Here is a 19,261-nt window from a genome sequence, read left to right as displayed (position 1 = left end):
CTTGTGTGTGCAGCTGCCTCGTCTGCCTTTAAGCTGTCAAATAAAATACTGAATAATTTAGCATTGTAAAAAGGGTACATAGGTTTTTTTTTGCTTTTGTTTGGAAAATAACTTTAAATTCAGTTTCAGCTGTTTACTAGAAGCAAAGTACAGATGTCTGCAAGCTATAAAATTCATGAGCTTTAGTTTTTGTGGTTTTTAGACATTTTTGTTTTCTTCTTGTCTGACTATTATTACTAAAATAAAACGTCCTTTTTGCAAAGGTCACCAGCTTCTACTTGTGCTGTGATGTAAGTCTGTTGGGCATATTTATGTCCAAAAAGAGAGAACAATGGTCACTGTGACAGTAAGGTCAACATTATGCAGGAGAGAAAAGACACAAAGATGGAGAATAGAAGTGAAAGAGAAATAGCGAGAATGAGACAAGGCATGCAAGAGTGTGAAGGAGAGGGAGATTTCTTTTCAAGCAATGGGGAAGAACCATTAAATTATCCATTTGCTGTATAGCTGGGAAATATTAAACTCGAGGTTACCAGAGCTCCAGGGTCTTTACACATCCAAATCTTTAAACATCCAAATTGTTCCTGTAATGGGGCTTCGTGTTTAGTGCAGCCCTGCATTTTGCCTGAAATGTGCAGAGAAATAAAGTCTTAATTCTGAGGACAGACTGCAATTTGCACTCCATGCTTATAGTGGAGAGCATCTATCCCTGTGTGTCATGGTTTGTATTGTGTGACTCTGAAGTAGGACATGCTCTATAAAAGACTTTCTTTTAAGATTTTGTTTTGTTTTGTGGTGTTTATATGTATGAAAAATTAAGACATCATTTCCAGTCTCATTAAAAGTAGCAGCGTAGTAAATGTCAATTCTGACTTGAGACAATTTGTCACAGTCAAAAAGGTGAAAGTTTTCTCCACAAGTTTGGCTTAACTTTGCCATACTATGTCATTTATCTGCTGAATACAAAATGCACTCACATTGTTGAGTGAGAAAGAAAGATGTATCCAAAATATTGAAATGTTAGGCATTAAAAACGCTTTAAAGCCAGGACTTAAATTGGTTTTGAGGTAGTCTGTCAGTTATGAACTTTCATGTGTAGCACTTGATGAAATGACAATGCATTTATTCAAAATTGTAGTCTGTGTCACAGCAGCACTGTGGACTGATAAACAGAACGTGCTCCATACCAGCGGTCCCCAACCTTTTTTGCGGCACAGACCGGTTTATATCCGACAATATTTTCATGGACCGGCCTTTAAGGTATCGCGGATAAATACAAAAAAATAAAACCAGTACCAAAGAAAAGAAGATTTATTCATAACACATGGGAAAAGACCCAGGGAAACTGAGTTAAAGATAAAAATGATATAAACAAAAATAACGACAAAAAACGATAAAAACCATGAAAACCATAAATTTCACACCCAAGCCTCAACTCTCGCGGCCCGGTACCAAACGACTCCGGGGGTTGGGGACCGCTGCTCCATACCACATCCCAGCAGTCAATCTGCAGCTGATATAAAGATGAACAAATACAAATGGGAGACTGTTAAGATCTTCTTTGCTATGACTTTAGTATCAGTGTATTTAAAAATAAGATGAATTCTTTGGTTAGCGCAAAGTAGTGGACACTAAAGACATTTCTGGCATAAATGCATATTAGTACATAATATGTACTAATAATACTGATTGGCCATCTTATTAAGGATTTTACTAAATACACTTTCAATTCAATAAAACTTTATTGATCTTGAAGGTTGACCCCGAAGGAAATTGGGTTGTAAAATGTATGGGTGTAAAGATTTTGGCTTCTCATTATTGGAATAAACAAATCTAATTAAGCTTTATTGTGCTCAAAACAATCCATGTTTTAGAGCAGTTGTCTCAACTGAGCCCACCATTTGTCAAATAGTGCTTGTAGTGGCATGTGATGTTTGCTGCAACAATGCTAATTAAGTTAGAGCTTTTTGTGTGCGATCAACCTGAACTCAGGGGAGAGTCTATTTATATAGACGGGATGTAGTCACATAGGTTGCCCTTATTTGTGTTTCTTACAGGGTAGAGGCTGGGTTGCCATTGTAAAACTGAAGTGAGAGAAAATAAACAACCGAGCAGGGGCAGTATAGCGGTGTCAAATTTATCCAATGCCATTATTATCTGATTGTATTGTATTTTTCTATTTAATGTCATCAGCAGCCACAGGATGTTTCATTAAATAACTGGAAATGAAAGATGTGTATTTATATGCCACATTACCCTTGAATACAATGTAGTGCTGCCTATTGATGTCACTGCAAGATCTCACCATAGGATCAGGAACCATTGAGGAAAATATTTACTTTAGGTTGATTTTTACTTTCTTTGCTAGGCCTTCCTATAACAGGAACTATTTAATGGACTGATTCTAAATATGAGTTTAAATTCTTTATATTGTATTGTAACCACTATTTTATATATATATATAGTAAAGCTTAACAACACTTTTTATTGTTATTGTTCTCTGTTCCTACCCAGATTCTGGCCAATGTTATCATTTTCATGTGTGGCAACATGGCTGGAGCGTACCATAAGCACCTGATGGAGCTGGCACTCAAACAGACCTACCAGGACACCTGCAACTGCATCAAGTCCCCAATTAAACTGGAGTTTGAGAAGAGACAGCAGGTAACGTGGTTAATAACACTTAATTAAAACACTGAAACAATGAACACCAGGCAATAAAATATTTATGATGTTGCTGTTCATTACAATAATTGTTACAGCAATGACTTTCAGATTTTAAACATTACCTCTAATTATCATTTGCTAATTTAGTAATATAGTGTAGTACAATGGCATGGGGAAATGTTGGAGCCTTGTTAGAATGACTTATCTTATAATGTAGTCTGAATATTTATATCATGCACTCGAGTCAAACATCCCACTGCTACTTAACTCATCTTTCCTCTATTGTTCTTTTGTTTCCTATGTATTTTTATGTCATACGTACATGCTATACTTAGCGGTTCCATAGAGTATTTGAGTGTTTTACACATTTGCCTAACAAGTGAAAGATCCCCAATTTGATCCCAAGAGGAGACACAAATCCCAATGAGTTTGTGTCAGGAAAGATATGTGGTGTAAAAAAAATCTGCCATATAAAACATGCAGAGCTACCATGTGAATATGGGAACAGCTGAAAGTAGCACTTGTGTCCTGTGCTTAAAATGTCACTCTTCATATTAACACTCAAATTATTGAAATCAATCGGCTCTGGATAAATGGATTCCTTCTTATAGCACTTTTCTATTCCACCTGAGCACTCAAAGCGCGTCATTGACCCGTTCATACAATCAGTTTTATTATGCTTAAGTGCTTTCTGTTAGTATTTGAGTATCTTTGGCATGCAGACCTGAACAGCCAGGGATTGAACCATCAACCGTCCAGCTACTAGATGAACTGCTCTATCTTCTGAGTTACAACGACAGAGAACTTTGTCAGGGCTACACTGTGCAGAATGTGGGAATTGTTAATGATGTCAGTGTGTGATTATCTCAGCCTATATTGCTATAGTTGTTTTTTTTATGACAATTATCCTCATTGAGGATTAATGGTAATATTTTCTATGATTTCTTTTAAAGTGAACACACATCACTCACATTTTGGATCGTGCTAGTTGTTTTCTATTATTGATATTGTACCGGCTTGCATTGTCTTTCTCTGCATCTACCTGCAAAGTTGGAAGCGTTGAAATATAATAATGCTAATTTGTTATTAATACTTTCAAGTGGTGCAGCATCCTGTGAGATAGTATTAGCAAAGTGTTGATTAAAGCACTCTGATGTGCGACTCTGGGATCTGGCTAGCTTTTTACTACAGCTTTTGGTGAGTTATTTAGTGAGATGATGTGAATCCAGCTGCTGTTGTGAAAGCCCAGGCTTAGGGTTGAGCTGGTTTTTCATATGGTAAATGCAGGTTGTGGTGTTAGAAGTGCCACGAGGAAAGCTGAAAATGTCTAGGGTGGAGCATTTCGCAGTAGCCCTGGAGTGCTGCTGCTGCCTGTGACAGATGGTAGTAACTGTGCAGAGACACATTCCTCCTGGGCGCTCATTGCACTCATAATATATGCTGTTTGCTGCACTGCATGCTTTTATCCAAAGTGCTTTGCAGTACAGTGAGTGCATACATTTTCACTATGAGTGGTCCAAGTGGACTATGGGGATTCATCATACACCAAACTCACTGGCGGTATTCACAAGAAAAATTTCCCTCTCTTCCACATAAAATCCTCTGAGCGTGAAAAAAAGATGATGATCATTGGTTGTCACGTTTGGGCTGATATTGGATTAATTAAGCATTTCCACCCAGCTTCTCTTCACCCTAAAGGTGAATTGCTTGCTGAGACACCTGAGAAAATAAAGGAGAAAGAAGTGAATAAATGCTGAATTTAAATTGTAAGGGCTTGCAAGAAAGTAATGAATACTTGCAATCAATTCATTTTCTGTGCCAGCAACCTAATGCATGCACTCTAGTTTAACTTTGAACCTATACATGAAATTTCATTTAGTTTATACACCTCATAGAAATTAAGTATAGTTAACACAAAGTGAGTTAAACTTAAGGAATATCAATGTGTCCAGCTAGGAAGCATCAACCATTGTGAATGCTCTGGTCTGTGAGCACAGATTCCACTGAAGGACCTCATCCCACCTTCATGTAGTCTTTGGGCAAAAACATACATGAAAGGTTCACTAAAGGTCATCATGGGGGCTCTGTCAGTGTTCCTCCTGTTTCTCCTTTCACAAAGGAGCAGATACTGGTCAATCATTACCCGTCTCCTGGTTTCTCAGCCATACTTTTGAAACTTTGCTGGGAGACATAGCAGACCTTACCGTCTTTTAACGATTGTATGGATGCGCCACGTTGTAGAAGCTGGCCTACCTATACAACCTGAGAGGGCTGCAGATATTGTGTCATACTCCCAGTAGTGAAAAGGACGCGACCAAAAAAAGCAAAACTAGCAAAAAATCAGCAAGGAAGGAGAAGGAGAGAGCACCAGCATCTTGCAGTCACTACCTGCTAAAGCATTCCCTTTCTGGGAGTTGTCTTTTTGTTGCAGGTGAAAGTGATTCACAGTGGCATATGTTTGCTAACTGGAGTGAGTGATATTGCTGAAGTTTAACTGACTTTGCTGTTCATTTTCTAAACCTAAAATGCATGTATATTTCATGTGACCATCTGCTATCTGCTTATTCTTAGTTACAGGTGTGGGGCAATGAATCAATGTGGCCCTGAGGCAATAGACTCCACAGTTAACAGAAATAGGTTATGTTTGTGCATATGTCATATTTGCTTTGTGATTTAACCAACTACTGTACATGACCTGAATTTAACTATTTAATTTCCTCGTCACTTTGTCACATACATTTAAGTGCTTCATGGTAAAAATAAATAAAAAAGTTAATTACATAATGATCAGCTTTTTTTTCTTGATGTTTCTGACTGTCCCTGCATTACTGCTACTTCTTTTTTTCCTTTGTTTTCTGCCATTAGGAGCGTCTCCTACTGTCTCTGCTGCCAGCTCACATTGCCCGTGTAATGAAAGCCGAGATCATCCAGAGATTAAAGGGTCCAAATTTTGGCCAGATTGAAAACACAAACAATTTTCACAACCTCTATGTCCAGAGGCACACTAATGTCAGGCATGTATCTTTTTTAAATCAAATGTATTGTAGCCAAGTGGTTCTGTATTTAGGTCAAATTTACATACAGAGTAGGTACATACTAATGCATATTTTCAAATCAGATGTTTTCTAAACTGTAAAATCCATAAAATCATTAAAGTGTATCCATTACTGTTTTTTATATATCTAGCATACTTTATGCTGATATAGTAGGATTCACACGACTGGCCAGTGACTGCTCACCTGGAGAACTTGTGCACATGCTGAATGAACTGTTTGGCAAATTTGACCAAATAGCTAAGGTAAACTTTTGCCTGCTCTGCTCTTGTAATGAATTACTGTCCTAACACATGCTGATCTTCTTTAGATTAACAGAGCTTACCTCTCAAACTGCTTTACTGGAAAGTATTTTACTCGCTAGGAAATTTGTGAAGTGTGGAATTCACAAATTCTTATTCACATGTTAGAAATTCTTAAAATTTCATGTATGTCCCTGCACCCTTGAATCATCCATGCCAGTCAAACAAATGTCTTTGAATGAAAATATTGCATGCTAAAATTAGCCCTGCAGCATTCAATGAGGCGTAACACTGATTATAACCAGCTTTTAATGCAATGTCATGCAAAATGGTTACATTTAGTTTTCTCTAATGTTTTTTCAAATTCCTGCAAACACCTTGTACTCAGTTATTTGATGGTTAGACACCATACAGTTTGTGCTGAAAGTGTCCTAGATAGAAGATAGATCTCAGTAGTTTTCACTTTCACTGTATACATAAGTTTCTGTCACTGATATTTATCAAACAAACTGATTTCAAAAAGTAAAAAGATTGTTTTTATTTATAATTCACACCGTGTTCTAGCTTTTGGAAGCAGGGTTGTAAATGAACATTTTGATATTTACCTGACCTTTTGTAGCAGAGACTATATTTCACCTTTCTATATGCAGGAAAATGAATGTATGCGGATCAAAATCCTTGGTGACTGTTACTACTGTGTGTCCGGCCTGCCAGAGTCACTGCCGAACCACGCCAAAAACTGTGTAAAAATGGGTCTAGACATGTGTGAGGCCATTAAGTAAGTGCTGCCATGGAGTAAAATTGTTTTTCCAATTTCATTTACTAGAGTTCAGCCTGGTGAATGAATCACTGATGTCAAAAACATGTTGTGACGATCTTCAGATTGTTAGTGTGGTTACTGGAAAACAGAAATAAGTATTAACATACTGATTAGCAGACCTGCAATGAAAACAAAGGACTAATTGTTGTTGCTGTTTTCCGCTTTTTTTAAGTACTTTTCACTGTTTAGTTTTAGTTTTTTTTAAGCAGCATATATTGTATGTCACAGAGTTAGGCTTGTTTTCTGACAGGCTAGATGGCATGCATTGTTTTTTTCCTGCTCCACATTAACAAAACACAACTTTTTGATGTATGACAGGAAAGTACGGGACGCCACAGGGGTTGATATCAACATGCGTGTTGGTGTGCATTCTGGGAATGTCTTGTGTGGTGTCATTGGACTTCAAAAATGGCAGTATGATGTCTGGTCACATGATGTCACACTGGCCAATCACATGGAGGCAGGTGGTGTACCAGGGTAAGTGAGAAGCATATAAAAACATACTGTAAGGCATTTGAATTTCAAAACAGGAAATTATGTCGCTAATTCATATTTTGCCTGGACCAGTGTTGTCTGGCTTGTTGTTTGCTAAATGTCCAGATATATTGTTAATATACACAGGAAACCATTCTTTTATCAAATGTTCCCTTTAAGGCGAGTCCACATCACTTCAGTGACACTGGAACACCTAAATGGTGCCTATAAGGTGGAAGATGGGGATGGACAAGAAAGAGATCCTTACCTGAAGGAACATGGAGTCATCACATATCTGGTCATTAACCCAAAGGTATCACACACATGTCAGATCCAGTAAACGAGAATATTGGACACAGAAGAAAACGCATCAGCATGAGAATTCAAACACGAAACATGTTTGTCCAGGTCGAGCGGCGGAGCCCACAGCATCATTACCGACCCAGAAACACTCTAGATGGAGCCAAGATGAGAGCCTCTGTCAGGATGACCCGCTATCTGGAGTCATGGGGAGCAGCGAAGCCCTTTGCCAACCTGCACCACAGAGACAGCATGACTAATGAGAATGGGAAGATCAATACTGCTGTGTGTAATTTCTTTCTGGACATGTTTTTTCTTGTTTGTCAGTTAATCTGTAGCTGCTAACTTGTCTCTCTTCTCTTGCACTGTGTTTAGGACGTGAAGATGGGGCAGTATCACTTCCAGAGAAGATCAGAAAGGCAAATTACTCATATTATAGCTCCGCACGATTTCGTTTGACAGGATTATCCTCATCTCTTTTTATATTATAAGGACAGCCAAGAAAATGTTTTGATAACATTTTTTTTTTTTGCTTTAAGCTTTAAAGTGTGAGTCACTAATGCTATGTGAAAATAACAGATATCTTGTCTCTTACATTTTGTTATCCATTAAAGGACCAAGTCTCAGAAAAAACGGTTTGAGGAGGAGCTCAACGAGAGGATGATCAGGACTTTTGATGGGATAACGTCACAAAAGTATTATTACATACATATAAACATGTATTACTCGTGTTAATATACTCTAAGAACAGACTAGCATATTGTAGATTATCCTACTGCAGATAAGGTCGTGTTTTCTAATAGTACAACTCAATGAACGTGGCTGTGTTAAAACACAATATGTTAATTTATTCATGCCTATATTCTTACTACTTTAATCTTAATTTAGTTTTCATTTACTTAATGTTCTTTTCTTTTAAATCCACTCTATAACACTGCGTTTATGCTTCCAGACAGTGGCTGAAGTCTGAGGACATTCAAAGAATATCGCTGTTCTTTCACAACAAATCCTTAGAGAAAGAGGTAAGAGGCTTTAGAAGCTGTAAATCTTGTAAGTTACATAAATATGTCATGTCTAAGTTGAGAAATTTCTTGGAGTAGGATTTAAACGTCTTTTTTATAATGCCTAACCATTTTTTTTCTTAATCTTTTCAGTACAGAGCAACAAACTTGCCGGCCTTTAAATACTATGTCACCTGCGCCTGTTTGATCTTTTTCTGCATTTTCATTGTGCAGATTCTGGTCTTGCCTAAGTATGTGCATTTTATATTTCTTTATATTAGAACTGAAAACATTTTAAATCAATGAGATGGTTTCAGTATGGCGGGTTTGTGTGGTCATTTTGGGGACAACTTTGTTTGGTGGAACAGATTAAACTTCGTTTCAGAGTTTAAACATTCAACTTTTTTTGCAGGACAACAGTCTTGGGAATATCCTTTGGAATGGCTTTTCTCATCCTTTCCCTTATCCTCTTTATATGTTTCATTGGACACCTCCTGGTGAGTAGTGTCTTTATGCAAAGTCAATTCCTCCAGGCATCTTTGTACTTGGTCTTTTCACATCAGCGGATAGGCCTGCTGTTTAATGTAGCCCTTGTGTTCTTAATGTTTATCCTAATGTCATTCCAAAGGCACACGAGTGATCCAAGCGCCTCTCTGGTCAGCTTAACAGCCCATTAAGTGACCCTTAAGTCAACACAAGTGCCACTTTGGTGTAGCTTTGGGGCAATGGTCCAGAGCACACCGGTTATTCTGTATTATTTCCCAGGTGCCATTTACATGCACAGATGCAATCATCAAATTTTACGCCACACATTGTCATCATCCTGTTTCTAGTGGAATGATTTGTTTCAGGAAATCATTACAGAAAATTTGCACTTTGCAATCACAGAAAATACACCGGTGGGAGTGTGAAAGTTCTAGAAATCACTAACAAAAGTAAAGTAATGTAAGTGCATGTTTAATACATTTGTTCCTGTCTTGAAAACAACATAAAAATATAAGGCAGCTGTTCTCAGGATAAATCTACCGTTTCGGTGGAGTGAAGGGCTAGATTATCACAAACTTTTCCACTGTATAAAAACTGTACAGCTGACCTGTATAATGTGTAGACCCCCCCGCCCCCAAAACAAAGCATTACTGTATTCATCAGGAGATCCTTATTTTGTCTTCTGTGTGAGGCTGCGGATATTTATTAAAGTCAGTATTACGCTGGTCTGTTTCATTTACATTAATACTTGTGTTTTCACAGGCATTTTAATATGACATGTAATGAAATGACATAAAAAACTGAAGGTACTATAAAATTTTATAGGCCACGGGTCCATGCAACCTCACTCATTCTTTGATGGCTTTAATTCTTAGTAAGTGTGCATCAGCTGCTGGTTCTGACCTCGGCTCCCCGTGGATGTCGCTGAACTCTTTAAAGACAAAACTAGAAAAACACTTTATAAACAACCTGTTGCCTTTATATCGGAATTGTTTGGCATTGCTGGTTCGTGCTCTGTTTCATGTTGTGTCATGAAAATGTTTGCGTATTGGGAAATTTGCAGTATCTCAGGAAGATGCTTGCAGGGCTACTGTGTAATAACACAGAATCAGCCTACGGTAAATTTTATGATTCCTTTTGTCAGACCACATGTCAAATACCTCATGTGAGTTAGATAAACTAAATATGATACAATTCCACATTTAAATAATACTTATTTATAATTTCTTTCCTGGATTGGAAGCACTGAACATCTTTGACCAGTCAGTTTTTGTTTTTTTACCTATTTAGACTTAGCCTTTTTTAGTCGCTGAAAATAGCTTCTGTTTATTTAGAAAATTAAATATATATATATATATAAAAACAGAAATACAAAAAAGGGAGACCTCTTTGCTTTAAGAAATCTTTGCCGCAGAGTCTTTTATCTTAAGTAGCAAAGTTATTTAAAAGTGACTAATTGAATCTTATGTAAGCACTCACGTCTCTTACATTGATCAACTTGAAATGCTTTCATTTCACTTCATTCATCATTTACATTTAGGTTCTAGGCATCCAAATAGCTGTTCTAACAAAATGGTCCACAAATATCTTGATTTCAGACCAAAATGATTGCCTCACTAACTCTACATTTCCAATTTTCCCTGTGGTATAAAATAGTCTGCCATCCTTAGTATATTGCAATTTACATCTCTGAGCTATTTAAATGTGACATCCACTCAGCCCTAGTGATGCTCCGATATTTGCTCTGAGATAATCAAGTAAACGATTTGGGTTCTCGCTCTCATTGCTTCACAATGGAACAAACTGTCTGTAACTGACCTGGCACAGGAAGATTTCAATAAATCTTTGATAATAAACAGTAAACATTAAGTATAAAGTGGCTATGTTGTGCTGCCGGGGTTAGACATGAGGTGCATGATTGCACAGTCTCTGTTGCTCTAAAGTGACTCTAAATAATATTAATTTCCTTTTTGAACCAGGGTTTGAATCTAGTTAATATCCCATTTTGTCATTATTTAATTATAATAATAACAAAAGAAACACAGGTACTATTACAAGTAGTTTCTAATAAAAATGATTATTGTTGATCATTTCTAAACAGTGTTGTTCATGATAAAGTCACTTAAAGTTGTAATTTTGCAGCTCTGTTATTTCATTTGTGTTGAAATTAAAATGTTGGAATTAATTGCTATGAACTTAAGTGGAACCCTCTCCATCATTATATGGCTCTCGGAATTTTTCCTTTGCCCTGCTGAGGAAATACAGGTTAATCAGAAAGTGTTGCTTCTGCGTCTGAACTTATGTTTAGTTTAGTTTGTGTCACACTAGTTATCTTTAGTCAACAAAAGCAATGAATTTGCTCTTTAGCACTTGGTTGTTGAGATTATTGTAACTAGCTTGTCCATCGTTGTGGCTTCCTTTGCGTGTGACATATTTGTGACATTATATCCGAGCTCTTTCATACCTTATTGCATTTGTGTGTTGTGTGTCTACGTGTTCCTGCAGCACTGCAGTAAAAGCACCTCCACTTCTTGGATGTGGTTGCTGAGGTCATCAGTTATTATTGCCAACAAACCATGGCCCCGCATCACTCTCACCATGACAACCACAGCTCTAATACTTATAATGGCAGTCTTCAACATGGTAAGCTTTTTCTATGTGCAGGTACTACACTGAGGGAGTGGGACCACACCTTTCAGGCTTTACGAGGAATATATATAGCAGTCCTTCTGATAACACATCTCCTATTTGTAACTGCAGCATAATTAGAAAGTAAAATGCGGCATGTTATCTCACAAAAATAAATGGGCTTCTTTAAAATTATATTCTTAACAACCTTGCAGAATACAAATGAATAATATAAAAATGATATCTTCATTTACTGCAGCAAGAAGCAAGTCAGTCATCATGTTTAGAGCCTGTGGAAAATATTATGTAGCATTCATTAATATGCCCTTCCCCTCCCCTCTTCCTTTTTTCTTTTTTTTCTTGCTTGTAAATTAAGCCTGAAAAATATTTAACTACAGAGCAAATATCTTGCATTGTTTCTTTGCAGTGAGTCTATCAATTGGCTCCTAAGACCAGAAGATTGTTTACCCAGCATTTCATAAAAGTGCCAAGACAATTTGCGTGCAGTGATGACTGAATGCTGTATTTAACATTTACATCGCTGCTTTGATTTTCTATATTTATTTTCCGATTTATCTGATTGAGGTTTATTTTTGTAGACAAGGAAGCCCATCAAAACATAAAGCCTCAGACAAAGGTGGGATGGAAGCCTGGGGCTTGAAAGGAAGCTGCGTGATAAAGCACAATGTCAGGACCCTGGTTTAGACCTTCACACAAATCGATTCCAGAGATTATAATCGTATTTTGCGTCTGACTTGGGTCAGTCGCTCAGGGCGTATGAACCAAATTAACCTGGCTTTGCTCAGCGGGGCAGCCAATCCTCATTTTATCCTGCAGGTTCACTTTAAACGACGTTGTTGAATGCTTGTCACTATTGGCCTCTTATCTAACAAGATTCTATTTTCCTCCTGCAAGTCTAATGCAGACTACTTCATCTTGTCCCATGCTGATGTGCAAAGAGGCAGGCAGAGAAAGCGTATTTATAATTTGCATGACAATTCCCTGGATTGTTTTCTGTGGTCCTGAATTTCTGTTGACTTTGTGTTTTTCTTCTAGTTCTTTTTGGAAGACAGCGTGCTGCCTCCAGTTCCTAATTACAATTCATCCAATGAAACACTGTTTTACAATAAAGAGGAACTAATCACCCTCTCTGGGAAAAACAATTTCTACCTTCCTGTAAGACAAACATCGTCATCATCATCATACTTTATTCAGAAATTTGTTACTTTAGGTTTTTGTTTTTCTACAAATTTTCAGTTACTCCTCCTCCTCCTTCTGTATAGTATTTAATTTACAGTTGCATCCTGGGCCTGATCTCCTGCTCAGTGTTTCTGAGGATAAACTACGAGCTGAAGATGATTATCATGTTGACAGCAGTTGTGGTCTACAATGTCATTATCCTACAAACACATGCCTCCCTGCTGGACGAATACAGCAGATTTCTGTACGAGACCGAAAGCCTTGACAGGTAGGCTTAAAGTGAAAAACAGGAACACTTCGGGGGGAGCATGAGATGGATGAAAACAGTCAAAGAGGGTTAGGAGACTGTGATGGTAGCCCGAGGAGGAAGTTCTGAGCAAACTGAGAAATGGTAAATTATATTTTTTTGCAGCTATAAGGCATGCTACGATAAAAGAGGAGGTGAATGGGTTAGCTTAAGATTTTATAGCAGTAAAATGTTAATGCACCACTTATTCACTAGGGAAGTAGACAACTGCTTTAGAGTTAAAATCTATATTTAAAAAGTCAGAGACCAAGCTTCATTGAATAGTTTCCCTATGTGCCATGATGCACCCACCCATGCAGAAAGAAAAGGAAAAAGCTAATCATGCTATGATAGGAAGTGCCAAACTTTATAAGAACGAGTGTCTATATATAGATAGTATATAAGAATCAATTAAACATGATGTAGTATGAGAAATATGTTTTATGAGTTACTGTTACTTCTTGTAAAATAAATGGCACCAAAATGTTTCTGCTTGTTTCTATGTCTACTCATGTTAATTTGAGACATCACAAGGCATCAGAGGCGCTCCCATCTTTCAGGATGTCACCCAGTATTTGATGAACTCAGACTTGCCATCATAGTATTAAATGGCTGTTATTATTTAACTCATGCAAAGGAAGTTTTTGCTCTGTCCCCCAAGTCACAGCTGAGCTGAGCTGCTAAGAGAGACTATAGAGATGTTGGGACATTAAGAGACAAATCTTCCCCCATAGATGAGCATAACTGAATTAACCCTTACAGATTATGACATCAATTGTAATTTCACTAGAAAATATGGATTTCGTCTGAGCTGGAAGACAGGTTTTTGAATGTAATTTCTAACAAAATTTTTTGACGTCTAAAGCATCATTAGCTTCTTCTTTGTGAGCAAATAAATGTCAGCAGATGTCTAAATTGTCTGATTTCCCACCAAGGACGGCACTTTTCTGTCTTGTTATGGGCGTTACTGTCCCGGACTGTAAAACTGATAAATCTGAAAAGTTTTGATAATTTTTCTAGTTGGAAAAATCTTAACAGCTGTTATTTCTTTAATTAAAAGAAGAAGAAGAATCACAGCTGCAGTGCGTCTACTTTTCATCTCCAGTTTTTACTGGAGATAAGATTAAGAGTAAAAATGTAAAATGTGCTTCCTTATATTAGAATGCAGGTCTTTTGACAGTTTAAATGTTTTTAGCATCAGCTTTCATCCAATATGCTTTGGGCTTGGACTGTGTGGGAGTCTACGTTGATAAAACCTTGCTTTTTATGATAGTGGAAGACTGAAGTTTTATATTCAAGAGTTTGTGCAGAGCTGTATCTCTGAGGATCATGAACACTTGCTTTTTTTTTTCCTTCTTGAGAAATGTCTCTAGTCGATACACCCTTGCAGGAGGGCTAACCCCCCTCCGAAACGCATCCAGTAAACAAGCTCTTGTCACAGCAAAGCAGAAGCGACAGTCTTAATTAAGTGACAGGTTGGAATAAAACGCTCTGCTAGACATCTCTACTGACTGCAGTCAAAAATCCCCTTTCTCATCTATAACTTTTAGTTTTCTAGCCCTCTTTTGCTGTTCTATCTTTTTTTTGTTGTTGTTGTTCAGTCGCATTTTATTTCTGTCTTTATCTTTTTCTTATCTTACAAAAACATTTGTCTATTTTTTTCCTGCCCAGACCAGGAGTTCTCAAAGACCTGAAGACTATGGGCTCTATATCCCTCTTTATCTTCTTCATCACTCTGCTTGTGCTTGCCAGGCAGGTAAGTCTAAGCTGTAAGAGTCTGAATGGCGTTGTCATCGGTCTCCTGCTGCACAGTTTATCGCTAAAAGAAAAGTAGTTTTCGTCTGTGTGCCATTATTACACCATCATTGGACTTTTTCCATTCTTTTTAGCTGCGGGTTTTGGATGTTGATGGAAAGTTATTTTTACTGTATTTGCAAAATGTAAAAAACCAAAAAAAATCCTCTGATTTAGAAATTTTCCCATGTGATGTGTTCTTACCAGCTGCTAGCTTAGTCTTTTGAAGCATGTTGAGAGCATTGCTAAGCTTTAGCCTTATCTTTTACCTACCTTCCTTTAGATTCTTTGACCCTTAATGGTCTCTCATAGATTAACACATTTTAATGCCACTAATGTTTTACGTGACTCATTTCTTATATGTCACAACGGCGATGCTTTGGATGATTATAAATGCAGACAAATTTGTAGCTCTGATGCTGCTGGTTCTGCCTCTCTCTCTGTATCTCTTTATTATCTCAGAGCTTTGTGAGGAAAAAACAGTGGCTCTCATTTATCTTCTAAGTGAAAATCAATCAGTGAACTTGGTAGAAATGGTTAAGCTTTTTGGCTGCTGTGACACACTGAAAGAGAGGCATCTTTAGACCAATTTGTGTAACCTCCCTCAGTCACTCAGGGGCAGCGATTTACATCAGCAAGTCTGCTGTTACTCAGATGTAATTTGAGATTTAGTAGTGAGAGAGAAACCAGAGGCTGGAGAGTAACATGTTCTTCTGACTTGTTTGGGGGTTCTGCTGAATTGTTCGTACTAGAATTGGAGCATCGTATTTGTACAGCCCGAGGCCTGTACTATATGACGAAGGATTTTTTGCTTAGGGAGGTAACCTATACACTTAAAGTGCAATGGAGCAGGTTATGTTTAAGATGAACAAATAAACAGCTACATCATTACTTCCTATTGACCACCGAGACCTTGATGCTAAAAGCGTCTAAAGAGTGTTTTTTCACCAGTATTTTGCGTAAGAAATGCAGATTCTTTTTTTTGTTATACATGTACACAGTATATCATAAATAAAGTATATTACTTTGCATAGGTTAGAATAGTGTCACATTCAGGATTTTGTCACTCAGGGAGAGTAGGCATGGTCAAAGGAATATTGCTGTTTCATTTTTAAATGGGATGGAGCTGATCACCTGGGCTCTACTGTGTACTGTCAGCAAGGCTGCTGGAAATGGTTTTCACTGTGGATGCTGTGGATGTCCTGAAAAGCTACGACAGAACTGGATACTGACACTTAATCAATTTTCCTGTAGACTCCTGTTGGTGGCCGCAACAACACCACGCCAACGGACTCTGTTCTGGACCGTTCTCTTCAGCTGGGTCCACGTCTTTCCGGCGCCCTTCACTTCGCTCTCGACAGATCTTCTCCATGTCTGTTTGGGTCTCCCCACTCTCCTTTTCCCTTGAAGGTTCCAGTCCAGTGCTTGCCTTGTGACGTTGTCTAGTGGTTTTCGAAGTATGTGGCCTATCCAGCCCCATTTTCTCTTCTTGATGTCTTGATCAACTGGGTTCTGGCTGGTTCCCTTCCACAGATCTGTGTTTGAGATCTTCTCAGGCCATCTGATGTTGACGATGTGTCGCAAGCACTTGTTGATGAAAATCTGTATCTTGCTGGTAGTGGTGTTGGTCACTCGCCACGTCTCGGACCCATACAGGAGGACTGCTTTCACGTTTCTGTTGAAGATGCAGATCTTGCTGCGCTGAGATAAGGCTTTGGAGTTCCAGATGGGTCGCAGGGTGTTGAATGCAAGCCTTGCTTTGTTGATCCGGCTCCTAACGTCTTCATCTGTGCCGCCATCACTGTTGACTATGCTTTCTAGGTAGACAAAGCGGTTGGTTTCCACCAAGTCTTGTCCCTGTAGCTGCAGTGGATGTTCTTGTCGGTTGTTCAACCGCATCACCTCCGTTTTTCTGACATTGATCTTCAGGCCGGTCTTTTCTGCCTCCTCAGCGAGCCGTGTAAGCTTGGACTGTGCATGTTGCTGCTTATGGGACAGAAGGCTGATATCGTCTGCAAAATCCAGGTCCTCCAGCTGTTTGGTGAGGGTCCACTGGATGCCGGTGTTGCTGCTCTCTGTGGTTCTTCTCATGATCCAGCCCATGACGATCAGGAAGATTGTTGGTGACAGCATGCAGCCTTGCCTCAGTCCAGTTTTCACTGCGCAGGGGTTGGTCATTTTTCCATTGTGGATGATCCGGCAGGACGAGTCTTCATAAAGCTGTTGGATGATGTTGATGAGCTTCTGCGGGATTCTGTAGTACTGCATCAGTTTCCACATGGTCGTCCCTTTAGCTAAATGCGCTTTTCAGAGAGAGTTAAATGTATTTGAAGAATACAAATTACTGAAGTAGTTGTCTCTACCATAAGGTGTAATTATATCTGCACCATAAATAATAAATTCTATTTATTAATATCTAAAGTGTTACATGCGCTTCTGATTTGTGTACACACAGTTTTTAAATTACTGCCTCTATTTTTGTTGCTGGCTGTAACATGTGGTAATATCTGTGCTGTCCAATCCGGTCATCTGCAGTGCTTGATCATAATTGTCCCGTCCTGCGAGCACGTTTTTCCTTGGTTGGTCATTTTTATTTACCAGATCAGTTCACTGCATATGACAATTAAACAGGATTGACTAGAGTTGCCATCACAGACTACCTGAGGTGTGAGTGCTGAAGAAAAGGAAAAAAAATAATCAATCCCATCAGAGCCTTTAATTCTACCTGATCCTGGAACATTTTATTCCACTTGTCCTTCCTGATCTTGGGCTCTGAAGAAGGCCTTGTTATTACACTGGTGAAGTAACTACATCATTTAAGCAAAGCTGCAAAAATCACTGGGTCAGTCTTGTCTGCCTTGACCAAAAGTCATACTGTATGAGGTTTTTGTAAATGTGCCTAAATTCTTGCATTTTTGTACATTTCATGTCCTAAGGCTTGTTGGTGTCCATATTTGTGGCTGTTTCTGTTTTTCTCTGTGACTTCTTGGAAGAAAGCTGTACAGCTATACCTTCAGTCTCTTTACCTCTGTGTCCTCTTGTAACAGAATGAATATTACTGTAGGTTAGACTTTCTCTGGAAGAACAAGTTCAAGAAGGAGTGTGAGGAGATTGAAACCATGGAGAACCTCAACCGCGTTTTGCTGGAGAATGTCCTGCCCGCGCATGTCGCAGAGCACTTCCTGGCCCGTAACTGGAAGAATGAGGTAGGAATTTATAATCTGTGGTGTTTTTTATAATAATAACTAATGTAAATGTAACATTATCCAGATTTTATTTTCACAATAGCTACAGGACTAATGAATGTAGAATTACACAGAGGACTTCAAAGTGCTTGTTTATGTGCAAAGTTCTTTTGCGTTCATTCGCTGATGCATCAGAAAAGAAGGATGTTTAATTCAGGATATCAAGACACAATTGTCAAATGCAAAATATTGAATACACTGTTTTAAAATGTGTGATTAATTTAAACTGAAATATTCATTGGTTGTTTATTAAAATAATAAGGGCTAAAGCTCAGATTTTTATTTTGAAAGTGCAAACTTTAAATGAACCTGACACTTGTTTTGTAGTGTGACAGTATGATGCCTCGCATGACTCATTCATCGCTGTAAATCCTGTTACATCCCCTGAAGTTTTAGATCTGAGGGAGTTCAGAGAATGTGGCATCCTGGAGGTCATGTAAGATTAAACAGGAGAGCAGCATCTGCTGCAGAAATCCTGAGTGACGAGTCAGCAGTTGACTTCATTTCTGTTCTTGAACAGGGTCCAAGAACAAGATGCTCTAATGAGATTTAAAGCAACTGTTTGTTGTTTTTTTGGATGGTGGTTTGGGTGATTTGCCTCCTTTAATTTGTCAATTATGTTTCATGTGCTGCCCAGTGATTGATTTTTACTTGTTTTGAATAAAACACAGAAAACCCCCAATATGCGGTGCAGATCCCATATTTGTCTTTCAAAATCTCTTCATCTGTAATTTATCAGTTTCATAACAAATTTTACAGCATTGTTTTGCACCTGCACAAGCTAACGACTCCACTCTGTCTTCTGCTTCTCTTTGTCATGCAGGATCTGTACCACCAGTCCTACGACCTGGTGTGTGTCATGTTTGCCTCTATCCCAGACTTTAAAGAGTTCTACACTGAGTCTGACGTCAACAAAGAAGGATTAGAGTGCCTCAGGCTCCTCAACGAAATCATTGCTGACTTTGATGAGGTAAATACCCAGATCACCACAAAAACAGACAGAAACCGTGATACCATTGCACTGCTTGACTCAGTGAAGAGCATTGCTTTTTACAGATTCATACA

The 19,261-nt window shown here is 38.3% G+C and overlaps 1 protein-coding gene across 3 annotated transcripts in view; it reads left to right on the top strand.

Annotated features, from left to right (window-relative positions):
- adcy2a (adenylate cyclase 2a) overlaps positions 1-19,261 on the top strand; it is a 60,322-nt gene that overhangs the window by 35,904 nt on the left and 5,157 nt on the right. For 2 of the 3 annotated variants that reach the window (XM_085291101.1, XM_085291100.1), the window contains 18 exons: positions 2,515-2,664; positions 5,533-5,681; positions 5,854-5,965; positions 6,613-6,740; positions 7,101-7,259; positions 7,437-7,569; positions 7,665-7,841; positions 7,932-7,975; positions 8,171-8,251; positions 8,509-8,578; positions 8,711-8,808; positions 8,970-9,054; positions 11,549-11,686; positions 12,728-12,847; positions 12,955-13,139; positions 14,829-14,913; positions 17,999-18,157; positions 19,020-19,166. In XM_085291101.1, the coding sequence (XP_085147227.1) occupies positions 2,515-2,664; positions 5,533-5,681; positions 5,854-5,965; positions 6,613-6,740; positions 7,101-7,259; positions 7,437-7,569; positions 7,665-7,841; positions 7,932-7,975; positions 8,171-8,251; positions 8,509-8,578; positions 8,711-8,808; positions 8,970-9,054; positions 11,549-11,686; positions 12,728-12,847; positions 12,955-13,139; positions 14,829-14,913; positions 17,999-18,157; positions 19,020-19,166 (2,220 nt within the window). The other variant, XM_085291102.1, reaches the window with a different exon arrangement.

Source organism: Mchenga conophoros, linkage group LG11, assembly GCF_057382185.1.
Source record: "Mchenga conophoros isolate Kocher_MC1m ecotype Shallow Benthic linkage group LG11, M_conophoros_male_GT1.1, whole genome shotgun sequence".
Taxonomy (NCBI): domain Eukaryota; kingdom Metazoa; phylum Chordata; class Actinopteri; order Cichliformes; family Cichlidae; genus Mchenga; species Mchenga conophoros.
This window is presented reverse-complemented; position numbering and strand designations above follow the sequence as displayed.